Below are 14333 nucleotides of genomic sequence, written 5' to 3'. Positions count from 1 at the left end.
TATGCGTTGCAGCTTCCCATCGTCATTTGATCTCGTTATAATTGTAAGCTGTACAGAACATAAACAATAAAATTATCGATACACCGCTTTCACGCGGTAATGATGTTGCATGATAGTATACGGAAAGATATCCCAACGGATATAAACTACTCCGCATCATTCGACGTCCACAGCAAAGAGTATTAGAGAGCGGATAGTGGCGTAAGTAGGTACGTTTTTCCAGAACTCTAGCGTGGATATGCAGCTAAAGTATTTTCAGTGGTTGTTGCTTTTGCGTCGTGGCTTCACACAATGTACGCAGATCATGCTGCGAAATACGGCACTTAGCGTGCGGATACCAAGATCGACGCTAACTCGATAGCCGAAAACACAGTAAGGATTGAACGTTGCGACAGCGAGTAATGAAAGCTCGAAACAATATCGGTGAACAAAACCAGAATCGTCTTAAACGAAAACATACGATAAAAAAGCTACAAATCAAATTCCAAGGACGGAAAATTGAGGTAACAGGTGTATTGGTGAATTGGTGCAACAAAAGCTTCAAAGACGAGATACAGACTGTTGATTCATCCAACTGGCCTGGTATTTTTCTCCTGCAGCAGGCCAAGGGCCATCCCCATGTGTCGAGTTTTTTGCGACCCTTGAAGTCGCAGCATCTGTAAGCGGAACTATCTGCTACAGAAATAATGTCACCACCTCTCTCCGAACCTGTATGCATACTGCTGAGAAAAGGGATATTAGAATTTTTTTTTGTTGCAGATACAGGAGTACTGTGTGGTACTGCGAAATTTATTGTACCAATTATTCTCCGTCCGACCGGAGTGACCGAGTGGTTCTAGGCGCTTCAGTCTGGAACCGCGCGACCGCTACGGTCGCAGGTTCGAGTCCTGCCTCGGGCATGGATGTATGTGATGTCCTTAGGTTAGTTAGGTTTAAGTGGTTCTAAGTTCTAGGGGACTGATGACCTCAGCTTTTAAGTACTATAGTGCTCAGAGCCATTTGAACCATTTGAATTATTCTCCATTTCTGTGCAGTGCTAGATGTCAGAAATGGATGCCAGCCGTACTTACTCAGTTGCATTTGAAACGCTCCTTTTGTCTGTGCCACGGAGCATCCGTGGCGCTGCACTAAGTCACATCAAGGTCGCGGACAGAATCCACGCACTCTCGGTGAAAGGCGGAGCGAGGGACGAGTTACGCGACGTACTGATTCATAGATTTGATAGGATTAGCGGACGCGTATGAATTCTCTGCACTGCCATACACGTAAAATAAGCCTCAATAAAGGCCACCAGCCTCGCAATGGCCCGTAGGACAGAATTAGACTTCTCACAACTCCAATGTCAATAATTAAAGCCTTATATCTACCTGCTTTCAGAAATAATCCGAAAGTCGGTCATTGGACTGGTATATCTATCCCGCTAACACTTAATACACCACCTTCAACTGAATCCTAAGAACATCCGCCGATAATTTCCACTAAGTGAAACACGAATGTAGTTCAACGTCAGTACATTCACTCAGTTTCGACACATTCCCGCACACCACACCATCATCAGCACACAACTGCAGTTTGCTGTCCACTCAGACCAGCAGATCATTTATGTATACAGAAAATAATAGCTGTCCAGTCACACTTACCGGGGGGGCACTCCTGATGATGCCCTCGTCTCTGATGAGCACTCGTCGTCGAGTGCAACATACTGGGTGCTGTAACTTAAGAAGTCTTCGAGCCACTGACATATCTGTGGACCTAGTCCACATGCTCGTACCTTCTTTAACAGCCTGCAACGGGGCAGCGTATCAAACACTTTCCGGAAACCTAGGAATAAAGAACCTGTCTGTTGGCCTTGGCCTTGGCAGTATATCTTGTGAGAAAGGGTCAAGCTGAGTTTCACACAAGGGATGCTTTGTAAAACTGTGCTGATTTGGGGACATAAGTTTCTCGATCTCGATAAAATTTATCACATTTGAACTAACAACATGTTCAAGAATTTTGCAGCAAATCGATGTTAAGGTATTGTTTGTAAATACGCGGGTCCATTCTTTTACCTTTCTTATGTACAGCAGTCACCTGCTCTTTTTTCTAGCTGCTTGGGACTTAGCGTTGGGCGAGATATTCGCGAAAAAGGCAAGCTAATTAAGGGGACGATGCCATAGAGTAATCTTTGTAAAACCGAGCTGGTATTTCATCCGGATCTGGCGACTAATTTGTTTTCAACTGTTTCAATTGTTTCTTCATGCCAGAGATGCTTAATACTATACGGGAGTTTGTCCGATGGTCAAATGACGGTATGTTTGTACGATTATCATGCGTAAACGATTTATCAAAAGTGAAATTTTAAACTTTTTTTTAAAATATGTAAAAATCAGCCAACCGGTTGCATAGGTTTTCTATATACCTTGACCAGGTTTCGTCACCTCTAAGGGTGAAATGGTTCAAATGGCTCTGAGCACTATGGGACTCAACTTCTGAGGTCATTAGTCCCCTAGAACTTAGAACTAGTTAAACCTAACTAACCTAAGGACATCACACACATCCATGCCCGAGGCAGGATTCGAACCTGCGACCGTAGCGGTCTCGCGGTTCCAGACTGCAGCGCCTATAACCGCACGGCCACTTCGGCCCTCCTCTAAGGGTGACTTCGTCAGAAGGTGAGGTAATTACATGAAGAACATATCGTCAAAGATGTAGTGATTTAAGAGCTGAGTTGCTCAAGTCATACACTAAAATATAACACATAGTAGTCTTCAAAAGGTCAAACATTAAATCATAAGTAACACCGGTGTGGTGTTAAACTTCGGCTTTCCTTTTGCTACCTTCAACTGCCACCCGAGACGGGTCAACGAGTGACTGGGTCGAAGCCTTAGACCCGCTTAGCGATTTTACATAGGACCAGAATTATTTTCTCGTGTTATCAGCCAGACTTTTTGCTAAGATGTGGTGGTGGCAGTTGTATGTTTCTCGCATAGATCTTTTCACAGGCGCACGAATCTCTGCGCTTTCTCTTTTGAACTGAGAGTACAACAGCCTCTGCCTCCTCAGCATTTTCCGAATTTCGTTGTTAACCCATGGTTGGTCTTTTCCGCCCTTAATCCACTTACCAGGCACGTAGTTCGCCAGAGCACGATTTACAGTCTGTTTAAACTTTGTCCATAATTTCCCTGCGTCCCTGTTACTGGAGTTAAGTGATGTCAGTTCATTGTTTAAGTGAGATGCTAACAACTGGTTATCTACTCTTGCTAGCAGAAATACTCTCCTAGCCTCCTTGACTGACTTATTAACATTCGTAACCGTAGTCGGTATGATATCATGATCACTAATCCCCATCACAGCACTGACGCCGTCGATAACGTCCAGCCTGTGTAGCTACAAGATTTAAGATATTTTCATTGGGCATGAGCTGCCGAACTAGCTGCTCATAGCAGTTTTCTGAAGACGTGTTCAAAAGTATTTCGCAAGACTGGCTGTCTGTACCCCACGCAAGGAGTCCATAGACGTCCCTGTCTAAATTAAAGTCGCCTCCAACTATTACTGCGTGATCTGGGTATCTACAAGCTTCCGACAGTATGCTTCATTTTGAATGACTCTATAACTGTCGCGGTGGAATAGGGTGGCTGCTAAAAACATCCAACAATTAAGTTAGTTTTATCTAGGCCTGTTATACGTGACCTTGTAACTTCACTGTAACACTCAACTTCTACGTCAATAGGGACAATATTTTTGTTAACTGTATTGAACACTGCCACTCCTATGGTGGCTAATCTGCCTTTCCGATATACGTTTCATGACTCGCTAGATATCTCAGAACTTTCTAATTCGAGTTACAGTCAGCTCTCGGTATCAAGAATATTTTGAGCCGAGATCTGGAGGGCTGTGAATTCGGGAAGAGGGCATTAGCGTGATATGTCCTATTTTTTGTCTGGTGTACTGATTATGTTGCAATAGCGATAAGAGCTGCTTGCAGGGTCTGCGGCTGTCCATTCTGCTGGGTGCTGCTCTGAACGCTGCGGCGACGTGGCTGAAGGTGTTGGCCGTGGCTCCCGGCCGCTTCTGGCTGCTGCTGGTGGCGCAGTCGATCGCCGCTGTCGCGCAGGTCTTCGTGCTCACCGTGCCACCCACCGTCGCCTTCCTTTGGTTCGGCGCCAACGAGGTGTCCACTGCCTGTGCGCTCGGCGTCTTCGGCAATCAGGTGCGTCCAGGACATCTCATACAATTTGTTGTCTTTATGAGCTTACTAGTCTTTTACGCATTGCTTCGCCCACGTACCCATGTGGCACATATAGTGCACACATCCTCTCCTCCTCCTCACTCTATCCATATCCTCCTCCCCCTCTCTCTGTACATCTCCTCCTCCCCTTCTCTCTGTACATCTCCTCCCCCCTTCTCTCTGTACATCTCTGCCTCCTCATCTCTCTGCCCATCCCCTCATACCCCCTCTTCCTTTTCCATCTCCTCCTCCTCTCGCTCTCTGCCCATCTCCTCTTCCAATCCCCCACGGTCCATCTCCTCCTCCAAGCTCTCTCTGTCCATTTATTCCCTCTTCCTTTTCCATCTGCTCACTACCTCTCTCTGTCTACCAATTCGTTCCTACACCTCCCCCTTTCTCTGCACACTTCCTTCTTCCTCTCTCTCTGTCCATCCCCTCCTACTCCCGTCTCTTGGTCTATCACCTACTCCCTCTTTCCCTATCCACTTTGTTCTCCCTCTTCTCACTATCCATCTCCTTCTCCCCTTCTTTCTGCTCAGCTGTGCCCATCGGTACATAGCGTCCCTGGAACACTTTCCGATGCTATGTGCACAACATGCCTGTCTTATAGGGCAGCCTAGATGTCAGTTATTAGTAAATCTATTTTTCCCCACACCAACCCGTATGGGAGGTAGGTTGTTCTTCCAACCACTGCACTTCTTCCCAGAATGTAAGTTGTATGTTTACCAAATTTGGTTGAAACTGCTCCGTCAGTCTGGGAGGAGACATGGAAAACACACACACAAACACACACACACACACACACACACACACACACACATCACACACACATATGTAAATCCACTTTGATGTATTTATATAATTATGCAGATGTTTTTGAAACTTGGAATATGAGAAACTTCCTGCCAGGTTAAAACTATGTGACCAACAGGACTTTTAATATCTGTTTTGACTTGGCAAGACAGCCAAGCCACTATGAGATAGCCGAAAGGCACGCGTTTAAGCTCACGCAGGCTGGCGTGAGGTCTGGAACAGTTAAAGGAGTTGAGTCTAGTAAAAAAAGTACGTAGCTTCTGGAATACTTAACTTTAATCCATAATTGGTGAACATCGGTCTGACGGTACATGCATCACAAGATAAATAGCAAATGATAATGGCGCCTTGCTAGGTCGTAGCAAATGACGTAGCTGAAGGCTACGCTAACTATCGTCTCGGCAAATGAGAACGTAATTTGTCAGTGAACCATCGCTAGCAAAGTCGGCTGTACAACTGGGGCGAGTGCTAGGAAGACTCTCTAGACCTGCCGTGTGGCGGCGCTCGGTCTGCAATCACTGATAGTGGCGACACGCGGGTCCGACGTATACTAAGGGACCGCGGCCGATTTAAATGCTACCACCTAGCAAGTGTGGTGTCTGGCGGTGACACCACAATATCTAACTCCCCTCCTTTTTCTTTACAAAATTGTGCTTGGCTGACTATAGCAGTAGCTAAATAAAGAAGTAGTAGCTGTTGCTAAGTATCTGCCTAAATGTAATTTTGTTTGGAATTTTGGTTGTCTGCATGGAAAACACTCAGAATGTAAGCAAAATTTATTATTAGCTTAATTTAAGACCACTTTAGGAATACAAGTCCTAATGGCTGTAATTGACCTATACATTCTATCTGATGTTGAGACTGCGGGGTTTTGTAGCACTAATAGAGTGAACACTGACCAGTTACGGCTCAAATAGAAATTTTAAAAACACAATGCACCTTTCAAGTACTATAACATGATGAGCAAATGTGTAACTACCCCTGCTTCATAGTGGCTTTTATCATATGTCATTCACGTGTCCGCTGGTTAGCGAAATTCTAACACACTCGCTAAACATGACAACATAGTCCGCGAGTATACCCATGATCTACACATATACGAGGAAATGTCTTAGCACATACCATAAATATGAGTTTGACACAAGGAAACACTTCCCTCTTCAGAATCTGCTCATTTAGATACTAAATTACTCATGATTTACAGTTAGTATGTAATAACAATTGTGTAAAAATATCTAATGGGAACCTTTGTAGTATAATTGCTAATCAGCAGCATTATCCGTAAACTCGAAGTTGACCACAGACATTACACATGTTCTTTATATACTGATAGGCTCTGCATACTCATTTACTCGCACACTCTTCACACAGTAACTGGAAGTGGGTGTTAAAAGCATCCGTAGATGCAGCAAAGTACATCCAACTCTCTTCCTCCTTCATTTCTTTAGTTACCTTACCACAGCTTTTCTTCCTTTCACTCTGTTTAAATTAGAACGATTTAAAGTATTCTGGTAAGCTGAAAATAACTTGAGTTTATGTATGACTGGTAAACTATTGACTTTTGAGCCTCAGTATAAGTATTTATTACTTTTGCATTTGACCAACACTAGAGAGGGAGATTACAAACAGTTATATATACAAACAGAAGTAACAAAAAACCAGTACCTTTTGCAACTTAATTCACATTTTTTGATTCTTTCTTTTATGAATTAATGTACCACACATACCGCTGAATCTCCAAAAATGGAAACGGTCTTTAGTCAGTTAATCCTTGGAAAATGGTTATAGTGACAACTTTGTTTTGTCGGAGTCTTTTTTATCAAATTATGACCATTTTTTTTGACCAAACAATAACTTCAGATTCGCATTTAGTTACTTGTTGGACACTCACGATAAGTTGGAAATCTATTTATTGTATAACCTCTGTTTTTTAGGTCAGTCACACACCACAGAACTCCTATGTTTTTTCGAAGTTACTGATGATACCTACATTCATTAGTAAAATTGTGCACTGGACGCTTTCCCAACCCACTTTTATAAACCAAACACGCATTAAATAACTTTATCTTTCTCATTGCAAAAACAGTTTATAAAACAAAATTACAATGTTAACATATGTAGAACTTTGTAATTACTTTTGAATCTCGTATTATATGAAAGTCATCTCTGGAAGCTGATAAATTAGCCCTTTCAGATATGAATTGTGTTTGGAGGAAGGAAAATTTTATTTATGCTATAATGCTCTTAGGTGATTTTTTAATGATTTTTGGTGCTTGATTTATATAAAAGTATGAACCCATTTTCAAAAAATGCTTTGTACACTTGGTTGTTTCATGGGTTAAAATAACTATTTTGAAATATTCACTGTTGTAATAAACAAACTGATGCTTCAATAATTACCATACAATATAACAATAATAATAGTATTTATTTATACAGTGGAATGTAACTAACCAACCACTTCCGTGTATTCTGGCGGTCATGCGCACTGCTACACTGACTCGTTGATGTTTTATAGTGAAGCCCAACAGTCAGCAGCACTTGTACGCCACAAAAAGACTGAACATTCACAAATGTGTACATGACGTTCCCACTGGGGAAAAATATTTTTGTTCCAACTAAGAGACAGTAAAATTTAATGTATACAATTATAACCAATGGTTCTGAAAGGGTTAATACAGGGTGATTCACGGAGATACGCAAATATTTTAATATGTTATTCTACAAGTAAAACTAAAGAAAAAAGCTCTTATAAACACCGGTCCGCAAATGTTTAGTTGCGGAGATACGGCTAATAAAAGAGTCTGCCTCAAATTTAGCAACTCCGCTAATACGAAGCCATCGAAAAACTGTACGAGGTTAAAGTAAAGCACGACTTCCATTTTTTTTTTGTTTTTTTTTTGTTATTGATCTGGTGAATATAATAAAACGTGTCCCTGACCTGTATCTACAGTAGTTTTCCAGAACATCCACAGAAGTAAAGACGTAATTTCATAATTTTTTTATTTATTAGCTACTTGGCCCAATTTATTTTTTAAGTTCCAGGCAATTGCACAAAGTTTTTAGCAAAAGTTGTAGATAATTTAAATTTGGAAAAATGATGGTAATAACGCTAACTGTAGCTGTATGAATATGCCAGTCTGCTTTTATTAATACCATAGTACATGTGAATTCATGTTAAACCGGAAAAAACAAAGCTCATTGTTAGAGAAGTTGTACAATGTACATACAGTTTCACAATACATTCACAATAAATGTTCCAAAAGGTCTTCACCGAGTTCATTGCATTTAGCTGCACGTGTATGAACAGATTTTGTTGCTCGTTTCAGTTTCACAGGGTTGTTCTTAATTTCGTTTTGCTTAAATACACTTTTGTTATTATGTCCTTTCACTGAACAATACAGAAAACTAACTCGTTTCAAGGTTAGGAAACGACTGAAATAACATACTAATGGTTGCCAATAAACGTTTCTACATTCTTAATGGAAAGTAAACAAATGTACTTGAATAACAATCTTTGCTCCTCTGGATGTTCTGGAAACTACAGCATATACACGTCTGGGACATGTTTTATTAGATTCACGAGACTAACAACAACAAAATAAGTGAAAATCGTCCTTTATTTTAACCTCGTACGGTTTTGCCATGGTTTCATATTAGCGAAGTTGCTAAATTTCAGGCAAAATCTTTTATTACCCGTAACTCCGTAACTTGCCATTTGTGGACCTATATTTATATGAGCTTTTTTCTGTAGTTTTACTTGCAGAATAACATATTAAAATATTTGCGTATCTCCGTGAATCACCCTGTATGTTGGTAGCGACGACTGATGGTTCCCATTGGCGGGTCCTAGCGTCACTTAGCTACATAGTTATTTTAGATAAACCACAGATGGCTCTGCATATGCTATTACTTGTTCCTTTATTTATAAGTTGAAAATGGTTCAAATGGCTCTGAGCACTATGGGACTTAACCTCTGAGGTCACCAGTCCCCTAGAAGTTAGAGCTACTTAATCCTAACTAACCTAAGGACATCACACACATCCATGCCTGAAGCAGGATTCGAACCTGCGATAGTAGCGGTAGCGCGGTTCCAGACTGAAGCGCCTAGAACCGCTCGGCCACAGCGGCCAGCTCATTTATAAGTCAATTTCTCAGTATATTGTAGGTTCCAACCTGGAACCTGACTTTACTTCTGCTGTGTTCTTACCGACGGAGAAACCCAGGTACGACATTCGACCTTTCCTCTTCCCTGACGTGTAAAAACTAAGAGGGAAGTAGTGACAGAGTCGGCTATGACGGCAGGTGGTGGGTTGTGTCTGGATAGCTCACGAAGTAAGAGTATTGCTCGCGAAAGGCAAAGTTCTGTGTTTGATTCCCGGTCAGGCACCAAAATCTGATGCCAAGTAGATCCACAACTTCACACATTCCGCTGAAAAATGAAAGCTTCGTAATGGAAATAGCCGCCATCCTTTCATCCAGGAGTGCTACTCCAGAGGCGACTGGCGGAAAGTTCCCTTGAACATTGGATTATAGGAGAGAGGTACGGACAGAACGGAAGGTGTGAGTCTGGTCGTATATCGTGTCTGAATAGGTCAGTCTTCAAGAAAATTGCCCGCGAAAACCAAGGATCTGGACTGGATTCCCAGTCTGCCACAATATCTCAAGAAGTTTCCAAAGAGCGCACACTTCGCTGTAGAGTGAAAGACTCATTCTTAAGCTGTACAAGATCTAGCAGGATGGTGGCTAAATAACTGTACGTAGTGTCTTAGGCTTACTGTGCACAATTCGGGTCTGAAGATCTTGCCGATGAGTCCATACTGCAGGTGCCTGCAAGGAATTCATTTATCAGAGCAACTTTGTGCTCATGGGCAATATCGCCGTGAATAAAAATTCTGGACTAACGGCATCTCTGAAAAGTGGTAGGTCTGACTGCAGTATCTTTCAACATACGTCACACATTACACTATACAAGTTGTCTGAGCTGTTATTTTACTAAATTTTGATAGTGATCATGTTACTAGTACTTAGATTAGGTAACTGAACGCAAAGGTATATTTTCTCCCCCGAAACACGCTATAGTTAGCGCCAAAACAAAGAGGATGATAAATAAATTCCATTAGGTCACACAAAGCTGTAAATACAAGTTGTAGCAAGGTAAAATTACGGTTGATTGTGCAATTCGAACATACTTTTTAGTGAGTAAGGCAACTGCAATAACTGAACCCCAAATTTCAGTGACTAATGAACTGTCTACATTAACTATTTGATGAGAAAGCTATTGAACCAACTGTTATGTGGAATATTGATTATGTACTTCACTGCGAAACGCGAATTAACCAGTAAATCACTCTTCACATTAACAGTTACGAAAATATTCTGTATCGTTCTGAGCAAAGAAACATCAAGGAAATTAATCTTCAGCCCTACTTTTTTCGCATAGATGTCCCATAAACACATGTACACGTAAATGTACGTACACTTGACACGCTTTGCAAACAATGAATCGCTAAACATAAATTAATCATTTATATTGACTGTTTATTGGAAAATACCGTCAGAATAAAGTAACTTTTAGGTTCTCAAGAAATTCTAATTTTATTACAACGTTACGCAACAGTAAAATTTGGAGTCCTTTTTAACTAGACGAAATAGTTAAATATTTTTAAGCAAAAATGAGTGAATCACCCATAAATGGAGGAGGAAGTGAAATGAAGCTTCACGGATTGAGAGGTTATGTGATACTACTGCTGTGATTACAAAATCGAGTAAAAATTACAAATAACTTGTCAGTATGACGTTGCACCCTCTATGGCCTGGATGTACGCAACGATTCGTTTGGGCGGCGGGTGGGTGAGTGGACTGCTGTTGCCTGTTGTGGGGTTGTGAACCATTGAGGTCTACGGCGGGGACGAAGTCTCTCTGTCGTTGGAGAATGGCCACACCACTTTGATGAAGGTTCGACAAACTTTTAGCACCACAACAGGAGGTGGGCAAGAGCTGGGGTATGGAGTATTTTTAATATTCTGGAAGACGAATGGCGAGTTGTAAGAGCCACAAAAAAGTTCCAGTTCTGACGCAGTTAAAAACCTGCGTAACACCGTTTTCAAAATCATTTTCTTGAAAGAAAAAACACCTAGCTGCCTATGTTTTTTGTTTTTTCCTTTCCCTGTGAGCTTGGGGGGGGGGGGGGGGGAGAGGCGGATTTGGCACCCTAGCCCTCCCCTTGTCCCCGGGTATGAGCGGGCGCCCTTGCTCTGGCCATCGACAATGCGATTACGCAGCAGTACAGCGTGGGAGGCAGATCTAATGATCGAAAGGTCAAGGGAACATGTAGACACTCTGTACAACATGCTGGATTACAGCAGTGGTATGTGGGAGAGCATTATCCTGTTGAGAAAGGCCCTCTGGAATGCTGTTCATGAATCACAGCACAACAGGTCGAATGACCAGACTGACGGACAAATTTGTAATCAGGGTGCGTGAGATAACTACGAGAGTTGTCCTGCTGTTATATGAAATCTCAGCCCAGACCGTAACTCCAAGAATAGGTGCAGTGCGTCTAGCACGCAGACACATTGGTGCAGGCCCTCAACTGGCCTTCTTCTAAATAGCTTTCAGCTTTCAACAAAAAACACAACAGACCTCCACCATGTGCTCCAACGAGCTCTTGCTAGAAACCACACTGAAGTCGCAAATGGCGGTGGTTTGGGGTCATTGGAATGAACGCTACAGGGCGTCTGTCTCGGAGCTGTTCTTGAAGTAACCGATTTGTAACAGTTCCTTGCGTCATTGTGGTGCAACTGCTGCTCAAATGGCTGCTGCAGATGCAGTACAATGTGACAGAGCCATACGCCGAACACAATGGCCCTCCCTCTCGGTAGTATCACGTGGCCGTCCGGAGGCTACTCTTCTTGCCACCTTCCAGTGACCGTCGCTGCCAGCAATAATGCACAGTGGCTACATTCCTGCCGAGTCTTTCCGCAGTATCGTAGAAGGAACTTCCAGCTTCTCATAGCCCTATTACATGATCCCATGCAGACTCAATGAGGTGCTAATAACGGCATTCTTGACTAACGCCAACTCCCCTTTCCAATCTCAAAGCTAACTAACGCTCACGACCGTTACAGCATGTATTTAAAGCAAACCTGATTTGCATCCTCATTGTGGCACTACTGGCGCCACTCTTATAAGACTGGCGCGAAATTTCAGATGTAGGAACACACCTATTAACTATCGTTTGAGTCGCACAACTGCCTCTTGGTATTCCGATTTTCCTTTCCTTGAGTGTAGTATGACATGCAACATCGTGACGGAGCACCCACTACCACGCAACATGGTACAAAGTACCGTCTGCCATGCAACAGTGGTACAAAGCGCTCTCGGCCACATAACACTGGTATGGAGTACCCTCATCCACGTAACATTGGTACCAAGCACTGCACGAGCAACTGCAATGCCAAGGAGTTGTGCCATTCACCGCTAGATGTCAATGGCATCACTTTCACAATGGTGGGAGACTAATACATGGTAGTTTAACCAATTTGCACGAAATATTTATAAATTCCCCCCCCCCCTCCTCATGAACCGTAGACCTTCCCGTTGGTGGGGAGGCTTGCGTGCCTCAGCGATACAGACAGCCGTACCGTAGGTGCAACGACAACGGAGGGGTATCTGTTGGGGGACCAGACAAACGTGTGGTTCCTGAAGAGGGGCAGCAACCTTTTCAATAGTTGCAGGGGCAACAGTCTGGATGATTGACTGATCTGGCTTTGCAACGTCAACCAAAACGGCCTTGCTGTGCTGGTAAGGAAATGGATAGATTAAATTAGATATAGTGGGAATTAGTGAAGTTCCATGGCAGGAGGAACAAGACTTCGGGTCAGGTGAATACAGGGCTATAAATACAAAATCAAATAGGGATAATGCAGGAGTAGGTTTAATAATGAATAAAAAAAATAGGAGCGCGGGTAAGCTGCTACGAACAGCTTAGCGAACGCATTACTGTAGCCAAGATAGACACGAAGCCCATGCCTACCACAATAGTACAAGTATATATGCCAACTAGCTCCCCCATGACGAAGAGATCGAAGAAATGTATGATGAGATAAAACAAATTATTCACATAGTGAAGGGAGACGAAAATGTAATAGTCATTGGGGACTAGAATTTGATAATAGTAAAAGAAATGGGAGGAAAAAGTAGTAGGTGAATATGGAATGGGGGTAAGAAATGAAAGAGGAAGCCGCCTGGTAGAATTTTGCGCAGAGCGTAACTTAATCACAGCTAACACTAGGTTTAAGAATCATGAAAGAAGGATTTTATACGTGGAAGAGGCCTGGAGACACTGGAAGGCTTCAGATAGATTACATACTGATAAGACAGAGATTTAGGATACAGGTTTTAAATTGTAAGACATTTCCAGGGGCCGATGTCGAGCCTGACCACAATTTATTGGTTATGCACTGTAGACTAAAGTGAAAAAAACTACAAAAAGGTAGGAATTTAAGGATATGGGACCTGGATAAACTGAAAGAACCAGAGGCCGTGGAGAGTTTCAGAGAGAGCATTAGGGAACGATTGACAAGAACGAGGGAAAGAAATACAGTAGAATTAGAATGGGTAGCTTTGAGAGAAGAAATAGTGAAGGCAGCGGAGGATAAAGTAGGAAAAAAGAAGAGGGCTAGTTGAAATCCTTGGGTAACAGAAAAGATAGTGAATTTAATTGATGAAAGGAGAAAATATAAAAATGTAGTAAATGAATCAGGCAAAAAGGAATAGAATTATCTCAAAACTGAGGTCGACAGGAACTGCAAAACGGCTAAGCAGGGATTGTTGGAGAATAAACGTAAGGATGTAGAGGCTTATCTCACTAGGTGTAAGATAGATACTGCCTACAGGAAAATTAAAGAGACGTTTGGAGAAAAGAGAAACACTTGTATGAATATCAAGAGCTCACATGGAACACCAGTTCTAAGCAAAGAAGGGAAAGCAGAAAGATGGAAGGAGTATATAGATGTCTATACAAGGGCGATGTACTTGAGGGCAATGTCATAGAGATGGAAGAGGATGTAGATGAAGATGAAATGGGAGATATGATACTGCGTGAGGAGCTTTACAGAGCACTGAGAGATCTAAGTAGAAACAAGGCCCCAGGTGTAGACAACATTCCATTAGAACTACTGATAGCCTTGGGAGAGCCAGCCATGACAAAACTCTAACATCTGGTGAGCAAGATGTATGAGACACGCGAAATACCCTCAGACTTCAAGAAGAATATAGTAATTCCAATCCCAATGAAAGCAGGTGC

At 42.3% G+C, this 14333-nt stretch overlaps 1 protein-coding gene across 1 annotated transcript in view; it reads left to right on the top strand.

Moving 5' to 3' along the window:
• Window positions 1-14333, top strand: part of LOC124556105 (feline leukemia virus subgroup C receptor-related protein 2-like) — a 158148-nt gene that overhangs the window by 3604 nt on the left and 140211 nt on the right. Inside the window, exon 2 of the mRNA XM_047130129.1 lies at window positions 3949-4192. Coding sequence (XP_046986085.1) covers window positions 3949-4192 — 244 coding nt within the window. The remainder of the gene's footprint in view (window positions 1-3948; window positions 4193-14333) is intronic.

Source organism: Schistocerca americana, chromosome X, assembly GCF_021461395.2.
Source record: "Schistocerca americana isolate TAMUIC-IGC-003095 chromosome X, iqSchAmer2.1, whole genome shotgun sequence".
In the NCBI taxonomy this organism is placed as follows: domain Eukaryota; kingdom Metazoa; phylum Arthropoda; class Insecta; order Orthoptera; family Acrididae; genus Schistocerca; species Schistocerca americana.
This window is presented reverse-complemented; position numbering and strand designations above follow the sequence as displayed.